The sequence below is a fragment of the Protopterus annectens genome, chromosome 12.part0 (genome assembly GCF_019279795.1).
Source record: "Protopterus annectens isolate FY-2018-M chromosome 12.part0, PAN1.0, whole genome shotgun sequence".
Taxonomy (NCBI): Eukaryota; Metazoa; Chordata; order Ceratodontiformes; family Protopteridae; genus Protopterus; species Protopterus annectens.
Genome location: NC_056746.1, coordinates 1532184380 through 1532198554, shown reverse-complemented (window position 1 = coordinate 1532198554; position 14175 = coordinate 1532184380). Strand labels below are relative to the sequence as shown.

General features: G+C 40.4%; 1 protein-coding gene across 1 annotated transcript in view; it reads right to left on the bottom strand.

The window, feature by feature from the left end:
• Positions 1–14175, bottom strand: part of EVPL (envoplakin) — a 231892-nt gene that overhangs the window by 56478 nt on the left and 161239 nt on the right. The window contains exons 16-17 of the mRNA XM_044090500.1: positions 7600–7738; positions 5434–5627 (exon numbers count right to left, since the gene is read on the bottom strand). Of these exons, the coding sequence (XP_043946435.1) occupies positions 5434–5627; positions 7600–7738 (333 nt within the window). The remainder of the gene's footprint in view (positions 1–5433; positions 5628–7599; positions 7739–14175) is intronic.

The following is a 14175-nucleotide window of genomic DNA, read 5'->3' as shown; positions in this document are numbered from 1 at the left end:
ATCTGAAGGTAATGTTACTCAATGCTAGAAGTCTAAACTTCAAAATGCACTCTCTCGAGGCACTCCTAAAAATGGAGAACATTGATATCTGTGCGGTAACTAAGACATGGTAAAGGATCCAGAGAGCACCCCTGCAATACCAGGCTACAACTCTTACCACACTTTTAGCCACCAAACCAAGACCGAAACACTAAAGCTGGAGGAGTGCCTATATTCACCAAGGATATTCACGCCTCCAGGCTAGTTGTCCAACACAATGCATCTAAAATTCTCCAGGTGCAACTAACACTAAGTAAGACTGCAATCCAAACTGTAGCTTGCTACAGTTCTCCCACCATGCCCTAAGATTCTCACTACACCTTTCTAAACATACTGGAAAATATTAATATACAACCAAACACCCTAATACTGGGTGATTTCAACTACCCTGCCATTAACTGGTAAAACTACTTGGGTACCAACACCTTTTCCCAATGATTCATGGAATTCATAAATTCCAACATCCTGGATCAACTAATCTATTGTCCGACCAGGGGCTCAAATATCCTAGACCTGGTCATTACCAACATGGGAGACAGATGCTCCACACCAGTGGTCACCCCCTCATTGGTCAGGTCTGACCATAAGCAAATCACCCTTGACATCCACATCCCACCCTCACCCCCCAGTAAGGAAACCTCTGTAAAAAACTTCTCTAAAGCCAACTTCATGCTACTGAAGTCAGAAGGGACAAACTTCATGGCACCCATGCAGATAGGAGCTGAAAGTTCAACTGCTGAATCCTACACTAAGGCACTGTACGAACACATCCACTTGTGCATGAATCGTGCCATCCCAAATAGAACCAAGATACTCTCCTCCAAAATAGGAAGCCAATCTGGTGGTCCCCTGCCATAAACAAACTATACAGCAGAAGAAAGAAACTGTTGCAGAAAAGAGGAAAATTCCAGGATGCATAAAACTCCCTTACATGCTTCAGTAAGAAGCTGAGATCCCTCATAAAATCCTCCAAAGGTAGTTACGAAAATAAAATTGCCAAAGATTCCAAAGACAACCACAAGGCATTCTATAGTTATGTCAAGAATCTAAATGGCAATGCTCAGATAGTGCCAACTTCACCCCTCCCTCTCACCCCCTAAAGGGCCCATCTCAGTACCAAAAGATTGCCAAACTCCGGTAATCATGGCCACACAGGCAGAAACTGCACTCTACAAAGCTAAGACTACAGCATCCATGGGACCAGATGACATCCCGGGCTGTGTACTACATGAACTACAAAATGAACTGGCACCTCACCTAAGTGTCATGTTTAATCATAGCCTCACCTCAGATTTTGTGACCACTGAGTGGTGCACAGCTACAGTTATCCCACTCCACAAGGGGGGGATCCACCTCGGATTCTGGGAACTACCGTCCCATCAGTCTGACGAGTCTGATCTGCAAGGGCATGGAACGCATTATCATGGAACTTATAAACAAAGACATTGGCAACGTTCAAACACTGGATCCCACCCAGTTTGGGTTTGTGAAGGGCCGATCTTGTCTCCTGAACCTGATTGACTTCTTCTAATCAGTCTCCAGAGCTGTGGACGAGGGTAAGGTGGTCCACACAGCTTCTAATCAGTCTCCAGAGCTGTGGACGAGGGTAAGGTGGTCCACACAGCCTATCTGGACCTCGCCAAGGCCTTTGACACCATCCCCCACTCTGGAATCATAGATAAACTTACTAAGCTGGGCATAAATCCCTACGTCACTCAAAGGGTTGCCAACTGGCTTACTGACAGAACCCAGACTGTAAAAGTAGCCGACTCCAAATCCAGCTCCAGACAAGTGACAAGTGGACTACCTCAGGGTTCAGTCCTGGGACTGCTCTTGTTTGGCATCTACTTCTCTGAAGTACAGGCCAACACTAAGGGACTCTGGCTAAAAAAGTTTGCAGATGACTGCAAACTGGGAGCCTTTATTGAATCCCCAAATTATGTGGATATTCTACAAAAGGGCCGTACAGAAACAGATGCTTGGTGCCAGAGTCATGGGCTCAAGCTTAATGCCAAGAAATGTATAGTTATCTCCTATGGGAAAAAACATGTACCCATTAATTACCACATAGGTGGCAATACACTAAACACTGAAAGTGTGATGAGAGACTTAGGGACACAGGTGGACAGTGGTCTCACCTTCGATAACCACATTGCCACAACAGTCAGGAAATCTTTCTATGTGGCACACCTCATCAGTAAGGGCTTTTCATCCAGAAAAAAAGGAGGTCATTGTGACATTGTACTCATCCCTCATTAGACCCATTATAGAGTACAGTGCCCCATTTGGTATGTACCTCACAAGACATCTGCAACAGCTGGAAAGGTCACAGAAATACGTCACTAAAAGAATCACAGGCCTAAAGCAGATGCCCTATGCTGACCATCTAAAAAAACTCCAGCTATACTCTGTGGCATATCATCTACTCAGAGGCAATCTCTGCTTAACATACAAGGCCATGTCAAACCCTGAGCTGTTGGACATGCTCCACTTAAAGAAATCCCAATCCCTCAGAGCCACATGCTCCAGGGATCTACACCTTGTCATCACAATGAACAAAACATACTGGAAGGATAGGTTCCTGACCCAGAGACTCCCCATACTCTGGAATAGACTGCCCATACATGTCAAGTAGAGCGCCTCTTTGGCCCTCTTCAAAAAGAACCTTGATGATTGGATGGGAGATAGAAAATTCACCCCGGGGATCACGTCAGTCGCCCTGCTAGACAGGGGTCCATGGAAGTAAATACTGTGGGAAGAAATATCTAGGGAATTGTTATGGCTAGGCTTGTATAGGCCCTAGGACCGATAGCCTAGTATCAACCTATGAACCTATGAATAGGCTCTAGAAAGAGTTAAATGTTATCCGCTCCAGTGGTATAGAGGGATAAAGCCTGATTATTGCTGAGGTGACCTGCATTCAATTAACCACTCGGACGGAGTGGCAGGGAGGAATGGATGTTACCATCCCATGTGGGGATGGGCAGCCCTTTGGCCATCTTCTGTGATGATCCCAGGTGGAGTTTGGGGACATCACATTTGGGAGGTGTAGTCTAAGGGGGAAGGATGGAGACATGGCTGATCTGTTGTGGAGGTAGGGCAAAACACTGCACATCTCCATTGCACACTCACTCCTCAGATGTACCACTGTGAACATGAGGAAGTGGAAACAACAGGGTAGGTTAAAAGGAAACCCTTAAGCTCTGCTCTCATCCTAACCCTGTCAGAGGAAGTCTGGGGGGTACTTAGTGGCTGGTAGACATGGTGATGGATTTGGGGCACTGGATAGAGTTATGAAAGAATGATGTACTAGGGAGAATAAAATGTCCAAAAAAGGGAAAAAAGATAAATATTGCAGGATGACTACTAATAGAAAGTATCATGGATTTGTGAAGATTTGTACTGTATTTGATATAGGTAGAACTGTTTAGAATACTAATGAAATGCAAGTGGACCTGTATGTAGTTATGTCTTCCAGAGTCTTTGTCTAAAATGTCAGTAGCTTTCTAAGCCGTCCTTTACCCTAAATTTGACATGGTAGAATGACCCCATGGTCCACAGTGTGGGACCTGTAAAAGTGCAGGTACTTTCCTACTTGCTGGTAAGGGGAGATGTTTTCAGTCTTTTATTGTTCAAAGGATTATATAGACACAAAAATATATGTGCTTATTTGTGACACTGATTTGACATCTTCAGTAAATACTTCTGCCTAGATATCACTTGTTTTCTGCAACATAAAACAGGGTCTATATTAGAACATTGAATATTTAACAGTTCGAATCACTAAAGGTCGACCTTTAGTGATCAAACTGTTAAAACATCAAATGTTCAGAAAAAAAAAAAAAAACTAAACGGTGTAGGCTGGGGGCAAGCCCCCCTGCACCCCCCACCCTGCACTACTTAAATATACCAACTCCAAGACCACACTACATTGAAGTAAACGGAAATCTCCCCTTACAGAGATTTCCGTTTACTTGTTCGATGTTCTGCAGTTTCGCTATTCTCGTGTCGACAATGTCAGATTCGACATTGTCGGCTTTCGAGAATTTAATATAGACCCCATAAAACATTAGCAGCAGAACACAAACTGCAGGAAAAACGTGGAATGAAAGGAACAGTTTCTGGGGATCATTGATCCATATTCCCTTTATTTCCATTCTTTGCTATGGCAATTCAAGTTCACTGGTGAGCTCAGACTCCCTGTGTTCAAACTAAGGCTCTACTGTTCAGTTTATAGTAAACAAGTTAAAACATTTAAGATATGATGCATGCTTAAATTTCTTTGCAAAATGTTGTAGTTCTACGAAAATTTAAGTAATCAGGGTTAACACCTTGACGTTATCTGTGGACAATAATGCTCTATTATTGAAAGTTGTGCACAAAGAATATTGTACACAAAGCATTGAAGTGAATAATGTTTAGATCTAAAATTTCTGAAAACAGGACAAACCATTGATACAGCTGCAGCTTACTATACTATTTACTATATCTTCCTTCATGATCTCGCCAATACCAGCCAGGACTAACAGCTCGCAGGATCCCACTTACTTCCATGAAGCATCTTCCCAGCAGTGCAACTCCCACAGATATATCACTCACCCCTTACTTACATATGGAAAGCTTTACTTCAGGAATAAAACAAGCTGCTGGCTGGCACAACACTCTGTTCTTCCTGAAGGACTGTGTCAGATAAAGATGACATCATTGCACCAGTCATTGGCACATTTGTGCAAAGCTCTTGGAAGTATTGAAACATAGTAATTAAGGGAAAGGAGGCTGTGAAGCTGAAGAACAAGGTCTGAGCTCCATCAGCTTCCCATCTGCATATGTCATCAATTTAGCAAGTTCTTTAATTCTTTTGTTTTTTTGGCTTTCTTTAAAAAAAAAAAAAACAGAACATCTCAGATATGCTCACTGGGATTACATAGTTAGCAATCTAATAGATAATTTTAACAGTATTGGCATTTCTTAGAGTGCTTGTTATCCAAGGATATTACTAGCTCTCCTCCATTAAACTGATAAAACCATCATGTATTAATTTCCTGCCTTTAATATATTTGTCAAAACACATGAAAACAACAGGAAAGGACACTTATCTCTTTGTTCAGAACCTAGCTATGAAGATGTAAACTTTTTTCTTATGCATTAAAAAAGTTACAAAAACTAATTGATTTAACTCACTCAGAACTAAAACTGTGAACTTTATAGTAACTGAATAAGAAAATGAATGTTGCGTATAATGTAAGGCACAATGTATCAAGAAAATCTGATTTATATTCATTACGGATACCCAAGTTCTAGCTAGAGACTGGTATTTTGCAACCACTGTCTTCAACATTCTAGTGTTTCAGCTGTGTTTAGGAGAACAAAATGAGAAGCGTAACACATCATCACCTCTCATTCAGCTGTTCGGCAACAGCATTGAAGCGATCATTAAGGCGCCGAACTTCTGTTTCTTGTTTAGGCAGGTCAGGGCAAAACTCCTGGAAGTTAGTATGAAGTGCACTGCAACACTGTTCTGTATCGCTGAAGTTTTCATTAAGCTGCTGTAGGTTATCTTGTTTATTCTCCAAGTCACGCTTCATTTTCTGTAAAGAGCCAAGACCATCAAATTAATATAGGCCATATATATTTTACAAACTGTAAACCTGCTAGCTTCATATATATTTGTTCATCTTAATATTCCCATTATGTTTCTTAGACTTTCCAGAACTGTATCCTCTGCTAAAAAGGAAATTTATGATTATGCATGCATAAATGTACTATGGTTGATCAAGTATGCATTTACACTATCCTGTGACACTGTAAGACCAAATTTCTTGTCTTGCCTTGTGTGGAGTTGAAAATTACTCTGCATGGCTCATTTGGAGAAATGAGTTTTCTGCAACCTCCCCAGCTTAATACATTCTCCTCTGAGCTCATACTACTTTCCCTAATTGGGGACAAACTTCCACCCCAGAATTATTAATAGTTACCACAAATGAATGAAACAGTATGAATGAATGTGTGTCCAGTATTAGGCATGCATTTATTCCTACTAAGTCAGTAGTTAACTGTGGAGGGGACAGAGGAAGACTGTTTCAATCAATGACTTGGAATACCTTCTCCACACCCATATCTGTTCCAACAAAATAATGAGAAACTCTACCTGATGAATGTTTGGCTAGTCAGTTTTCGAAGATGACAATCACTCTAATGAATATTTTATGCTGCGATGATAGCATGATTATAGGGTTCTGCAATGCTTCCAAGTGAAGATTTTAACTGTGTAAATTCAAGACGCAGCTTAGCATGTTGTTACAAGTAGGCAACTGAATCAGAGAGAGCACCTCAGAAACTTTGTATAGTTTTAACACATTGTCACTGTCAAACATTTGGGTCAGGAGTAGTATCTGATAAACTTCTGATGTAACTTAGACATTTCTGAAGCAACAGTGAACAAATTTCAAGCAAAGGTCAGGACAAACTCAAAGCCTTTGATGGTAAACCGTTGCCCATCTTACTACTAACAATTTTCATACTTCTCACAGCTTTCAATGGATTTTAGTAGTATTTTATATAAACTATGTTGTGCCTTAATGTATACTTTCTGCTAAATACCAATCTAGATGGAGTTCTGCTAAGTTTTCATGCCCTCACAGGTTTAACATAGCTTTACTACTTTTAATTTTTACTTGGCTTAAGGAGCTCAGATATTCAGTATGCCCAAGACAGCAAAAGTATGTCACAGTCAGTACCTGTAATCAGTTTACTACTAATTGGTATAACATTATTTTTTATTTTGCATTTGTTATAAAACATAAAATATAATTTCCATTTTGTACTAAGGGGTTACTGTTGCAGAAGTATTATGGCTTTGTTACCTCTTTGTCATGTTGATGGTTGTTCTTGTCTTTAGATACCTAATCGTAAACTGTTTCTATAGTCTCATCCTTTTATGTAACCTATTTTTGTATAGTTATGACTTAGTCCTGGGCCATCATGTCTGAAAATAATTTTTGCACCCCTTTTCTTATCAGGTTAACAAATTAATGTTTTGTTACTAAGGGGTTACTGTTGCAGCAGTATTATGGCTTTGTTACCGCTTTGTCACGTCGATGGTTGTTCTTGTCTTTAGATACCTAATCGTAAACTGTTTCTATAGTCTCTTCCTTTTATGTAACCTATTTTTGTATAGTTGTGACTTAGTCCTGGGCCATCATGTCTGAAAATAATCCTTGCACCCCTTTTCTTATCAGGTTAACAAATTAATGAATAAATAAGGGATATGTTCAAGGTCTGAGGGCTTTCTTAGGTAATAGATAGCCCAGCTATGTCTGAGATTGTAGGCTAGGATACTGATGGACATATCTGCTGTAGATCAACAAATTTCAGTAGATTTAACATGTCATGACTGAAAAGCTTTTTGAATCTTTAGGTGAGAAGAACAAATCATTGGAAAGTGGGGGCAAAAGACATACACTTTCAACTGCTGTTTCTGCAATATATGTGGGTAGTGAGGAAGCTGAAAATGTTTAGCCAAGAATGATCTGCCGCCTTTAAACCTGCCCATTTCTTCACCTGTAACTCCTTTATGCGGTCCTGCAGAACATTAGAGGATGCTGGGATTGAGTTTTCCTGTGCCAGTTCATTTTCAAAGGAAGTGATGATGCTGTCTGTCTTCTTGATCTGGTTCTCTAAGTTCAACGCAGACTTCCCTCTATTGAAATAAAGGAAGTAGATGTTATGTAGTGAATAGCAGATATGAACCAACAAATGCAATATCAAGCAGAAGAGTCATAAAAATAATGCTAGTGTTATGCAAAGCACCCGGCATCAGATTTTCAGTGGAGTTTACATTAAGACTATTCCCCTGAATACTGAATATGAACACTTGCTGTCTTACCTGAATTGTTATGTAAAGTTACCAGTCATAAATTCATTTGTTGTGTTGTTTTAGAGTACATCTTTTATATTTTAGTGAATGAGAGAGAGAGAGAGACAGATATACATTGAGAGAAACAAATACAGAGATGTATAAATAAACTGACAGAGGCAGAAACAAGAAAAAGAGATAGAGAGAGATATGTGTACACAGAAATTAATATGTTCCAACAAAGCATGTTTCATGTATTTGTGTATAGAAATGAACGTCCCCTCAAAGCATGATGATATATAACATATTTATCTCAAATCTTTTTACAAGCAGCAGTGTTATTTGTAAACTCATACACTTCTGAGATGCACTGAAATACCCCTGCCCCCTTACTCTATAATAAAATAAATTATTTGCAAAATTTAAGCAGTTTCCATTTAAACATAACATATTTGTGACACTGCCAGCCCACTATGTGGAATTTTGTAAGTAATCATGTAATTTGTGAATATCAACATGATTCATAGGCTGGTCTTACAAATGTAAGATAACTATATGTTATGTCTATATTAAACTACCGGTGTGGAAGTATGTGTTGAACAGGGTTTGTACAGTACTGAGCTTCAAGAATGTAACCACAGCATACCCTGCTGGAACATAGAAGATTAACTTACCAAAACCTCAAGAAAATAAGTTGAAATTAAGTGCTTTACAACGTGCTATAAAAGTTAGTTTCAATACAGCAAGTAGACACAATATCTAGAGCTAGAAGTTTTTCTATTGTCTGAAAAGAAAAGTAATTACTAGGTTTAAAATGTAACATTTTTACTGGTTTATGACATCCAGTTCTTAGCAAAGATCTGAGAGGGATGTATTTCTCACACAGAGATGTTAAAATTCTATTTGTTTCTGTTTTAGCCTGGGAACTGAAGTCAGGTGACAAACAGTGGTGTTGTCCTGGCTAAACCAGCAGTAATATGTGATATTAATTTAAGAACTCTCTCAGAGAGAGAGAGAGAGACCAGGAATTTTGTATCTTGTCGTGGACCTAGAAACATCTACTCAGCACTTCTACCTGCATGTTGCCTGTAAGTAAGAGTTAGAGCTTAGTATCTCTCTTAGAGCTAGACTGGAATATAGTAAATATTTCTTTAGATGTTTTCTGTACTTATTTGAGACTGTCCTGCAATATCATTATAAAATATTTCTTGTGATTTTGAACTCTGAAGTAACTATGTTTGTTATTGAGTATTGTTTTGTTCTTAATTGTTATTAAATATATTTAAACCTTTTTAATTGTGGCTGGTTTGTTTAGAGATATTTAAGCTCCGAGAGTACTTGCATATGTATCTGGTGACACTGTACAGGCCACTCCAATAGCCTTCTTGGTCAAAACTACCATTTGGATTATTAGTAACATTACACAGTATTTATTTTATTTTATTTTTATTTATTTTATTTTATTTATATTTGTTGACCAGGAGTGTCCGACTGGACGTAGGTCCATTTTCAGCGGAGGCCCGGGGAGAAAAGCTCCACAGTTAAAATAAACAGACAGTAGTTACATTGGATTACATAGCGATTAACAATTTACATAGCAATTACTTACAACATATTTACAGATGAAGAACATAGTACATCAGTAGACAACTATAATCTTTATCTGTGAAGTACATAACAGACATTAACAAATGTTAAAATAAGAAGTTCCTGCTGTATAAGTACTAGGCTTATGAGCATCTTAGCTTGCTATAATCAAGATAGTTAGTGGAGTGGAAAGAAAGGTAGTGGTTGGATGGGGTGGGTGATACTATAGTGGGAGTTGCAAGGGCATAGCCAGCATGTTTTTAGGTGCGTTTTTAGTAAAGTTTTGAAGTGGGTGCATGATGGTATGGAGGTAATTGTGGGTGGGAGGGAGTTCCATAATTTGGCTATGGTGCAAGAGAATAGTGCTTCACCAGCAGAGTTATTGGCTTTAGTGATCTGCAAGTGATTCTTGTTGCTGGATCTTAGTGGTCTGGTAGTGCTATAGGGTTGGAGTAGATTCTGGAGGGATGGGACATTTAGTGGATGGTTTACTAGTTTGTGGGTGAGTGAGAGTTGATACCATTGAAGGAGGTGAGGGAGTTCAAGCCAGCCCAGTTCAGCAAGTGAGAGACAGTGGTGACTACGGTAGGATGCCCCTGTGGCGAATTTGGCAATTTTGTTGTAGCAGGTCTCTAGCTTGTTTAGATCGCATTGCCTTAGGTTGGTATATATTGGAGATGCATAAAGTAGGGTGGAGATAAGGTGGGAATTTGCTACTGAAATCTTTGCTGCTTTGGTGAGAAGATGCTTATTTCTGTATAACGCTCCTAGTTTTTTTGTGAACTTTTTTTATGGTCATGGATATGTGAATGTCAAATTTTAGTTTATTGTCTATTTCCACTCCTAGCAATTTGGTGTGTTCAGTTGGGTATATAGTGTGTTGTTTTTTGCTGTGATGTTAAAGTGAGAGTTGTTTTGAGTATGTTTGGTGGGTTGGAAGATGAGTAGTTTAGTTTTGTTTGGGTTGAGTATTAATTGGGCATCAGATAACCAAATTTCAACAGAGGAAAAGGCTTCCTGTGTGATTTTTTGCAGTTTGGGTAGAGACTGGGCTGAGCAGATGATGGTAAAGTCATCTGTGTATTGTATGAGTGTGCCATGTGTGGTGGCAGAGGCTAGATTATTTGTGAAAACAGAGACGAGTAGGGGTCCAAGGATGGATCCTTGGGGAACCCCTATGGAGATAGGTAGTTGGGGAGACATGTCATTCTGCCATACAACAGATTGTTGGCGGTCAGACAGGTAACTCTGAAACCAGTTGGTGACTGATTGTGAGAAGGATAGGTTATTGAGGACAGAGATAAGTTGTTTGTGTGGGACCTGTCAAATGCTTTAGATAGGTCTAGGAAAGTAGCAGAGGAGAGATAGCCATTGTTTTTATGCTGAAGGATAGTGTTAGTAAAGGAGAGTAAGGCAGTGATGGTGCTATGGTTTGGTTGGAAACCATGCTGAGTATAGGAAAGGAGGTTGTTAATAAGGAAATAGTCTGAGACCTGAGAGTGTATGCATCTCTCTAGTATTTTGGAGAGTGGAGAGAGAATAGCTATGCGGCGGTAATTGGTTAGTTCTGTGGAGGGTCCGCCTTTGTGGAGGGGAATTATATGTGATACTTTCCACAGTGTGGGAACATAACTTTCTGACAGATCGGTTAATCAAGATGGATACTGGGTAGGCCAGAGCATCAGCTGCGATTTGTAGGTATTCACTTGGGAGGTTGTCTGCTGCTAATTTGGTGGGTTTAAGTTTAGTTAAGAGATTTTTTATGTTGGAGGTAGGTACAGGAGAAAAAGAGAAGGCAGTGGGGAGATTAGTAGTTGAAGGTGTGGGTTGGAGGGGAGGGTGGTTGTGTTGTTTGGCTAGTGATAGTATGGTTTGTGTGAAGTGTGTGTTGAATGAGGTAGCAATATTTTCTGAGGAGTGAGGGATGTTAGGAGGAGGGGTACTGACTTTACCTGGGTGGAGGATGGAGTTTATGGAGGACCAGAATTGTTTGGGGCTGTGTTCGGAGGAGTCTAGGGCAGACTGGTAGTATTGGAATTTGTCCTGTTTTGTTAGCTTTTTGACTCTATTGTGTAGTTCTAGGAATTTCTGTCTAGTTGAGGGGGTCTTGGTTTTGTGCCAGTGCTCCCAGGCTTTATCCCTGTTTTTCATTTCTGACGTAGTGGTTTTCTGTATCCATGGGAGGGTTGTGCTTTGATTCTGGAAAGTCTTATGGGGGCATGGTAATTAAGGATGCTCAGGAAGGTAGTATTAAAAAATGCAACTGAGGTACTTTAGAGGATGTCAGTTACATTCTTTGTGGGATGAGATGAATGTGAGTGGGTTAAAGTTTATTTTTTTAGGTATCTGATGGTAGACGACAGGTTTAGCTTGGTATAGGTATTTTTTCAGTAGGAATGTTGGGGAGTGATCACTGAGGCTATCTGATAAGCAGCCTGTTATATACTGTTATAGCCTGTTACTGGGGGCTCTTACTGACTAGTATCCAGTCCAGGGTAGTGTGCTTGCTAGAGTTTTTATTTATCCTGGTTGGCGACTGGACTAGTTGGATGAAGCCATGAAGGTTTACATGATGGGTTGGATGGTTGCCAGAACAGGATTGCCAGTCAATATTGAAATCACCTAAAATGATAGTTTCTTGGGGGAGATGGTGGGTAGACCAGCTGAGGAGGTTTTCTAGTGGAGGGATGTTTTGGCCAGGTGGGAAGTAGCATCCAATTATGTTGATGGTTTTGTTTTGATTTATTTTGAGGTTGGTATATATTATTTCTTCATTGCCTATTTGTGGAGCTGATGATTTTAAGATCTGGATGTTTAGATGCTGTTTAAATATTATAGCTACACCGCTTCCTTTCTTGTTTAGCCGGTCTACTCTTAGTATGCCATAACCTGTAGGGAGTATTTGCTCACTGGTAATGTGAGGTTTTAGCCAGGTTTCCATTAGGATGACTATATCTGGGGAGTACAAGTCTATGGTGGCATGGAGTTCATGGACTTTGTTGGATATACTTCTAATATTTAGGCTTAGTAGAAGGAAGTCATTTGGCTTTCTATTGTCTGTAATATGGGAGAAGTTGTGGTTTCTAGTCTGATTATGAGGATTGGGGTTGGAGACGGTAGGGCCAGGGTTGGGGTGGATATCTCCACTTAGGGCTAGTTTTGATATGCATGAGGTTATTAGTTTTCTCAGTTTTTGAATGTGTTTGTTTATAAGGGAAACTTTATGATTGTGCTCTTTGGGTAATAGGTATGGTGGGAGGGTTACTATGTTAAGTTGTAGGTATGTTTTATGTTTGAGTAATATAGTTGGTAGAATATGTGGGGGGTGCATAGGGATGGTTCTTGAGTTGGTGGGAGGGGAGCTGAGTGAGGGTGAGACATGAGTGGTGGTGTGAGTAGTAGTACAGTGGTAGTGGTTGAGTGCGGGAATGATAGAGCTTTGGTGGGATGTAAGATATGCAAGGAGAGTGCATGCAGTGAGCATAGGTAAGGTATGCTTGTACATGTTAGTTGAGGAGGTGTGATAGTAGTGGGAAGATGGAGGAGGTAGTGTTGGGTTAGCGCTGTGGTTGGCTACTGGAAAGATGGGAGGGGTTTGTGAGTGTAATAAAGGTGGGAACACTGGGGGCGGGAGGAAATAGGGGACAGGGTGGGGAGCGAAGTGGGTAGAGACCCTGTTAGTTGCTCTTATGAGGGGGCTGGAAACAATCAGGTAACAGAGTTAATTGATGAATGAACATATGATAGTGACAAGGGTGATTGTAGTTTTAAAAAATGGTGCCTGCCACAGGTAATATTTATTAACTTTGGGATTGTCTTAAGGTAATAAACAGGGAAGGGGGAGGGGAGAACAAGGGTGTGTGCAGGCAGTTCTTTGTACTGCTGCTAATGAGCCAAAGCAAAGACAAGTTAGTGTTTGAGAAACAATCACAACTGACCAAGGACTGCTCTGATCCTAGTAGAATTGGGCACCCTTTGTAAGGGCCTTAGAGTAGCTGATAAAGAGTCGTTGGTGGCAGTGAGAACTACCTTAAAGTTTGGGCAGAAATGGGCATAGCTGGTAAACTTGTGCCAGCCTTTCCCCGGTGTTTGTGTGTGTGTGTGTGTTTGTATATAAATCAAATATCAAAGTGTGTGTGTGTGTGTGTGTGTGTGTGTGTGTGTGTGTGTGTGTGTGAGCCACTTGGCAGGAACATGAAGCACTGGTTGGACACAGAGGGTCCCGGAGGTTTTGGTTTGACCACTCAGCTGAAATATCAACCCTATAGCTGTGCCAGTGGGGAGTCTTATTAGGAATCTGGAAAACAAGGGAGAAACCAGCCCCAAACTGACTTTGGTCTCTGTGTGCTCTTAAGGAAAATTGTACTTTACTGTGTGTGTACTTGTAATCCTCCCATTGTGTATGTCCCTCACTGTTACCAGTGGTGAGGATTGAGGCTCCTTGATTACTGGGCCAGTGCAGAGGTGTCACAATATTCATCAAACTTTAGAATTTGTAATTACCAGGGAGGCAGCACTCATTTACACAACCTTCTCTTTAGGCATCAGGCCTCTTGTATTTAGCTAACGGACAGTTAGTGCCTGACCAGCTACGATAAAATATCATCCTTTGTACCCCCCAAATTCATGCACACACCATCTAATACAATGTAATATCAACAAAGCAATTCTATCCTTATCAGTTTTGCAGTAAC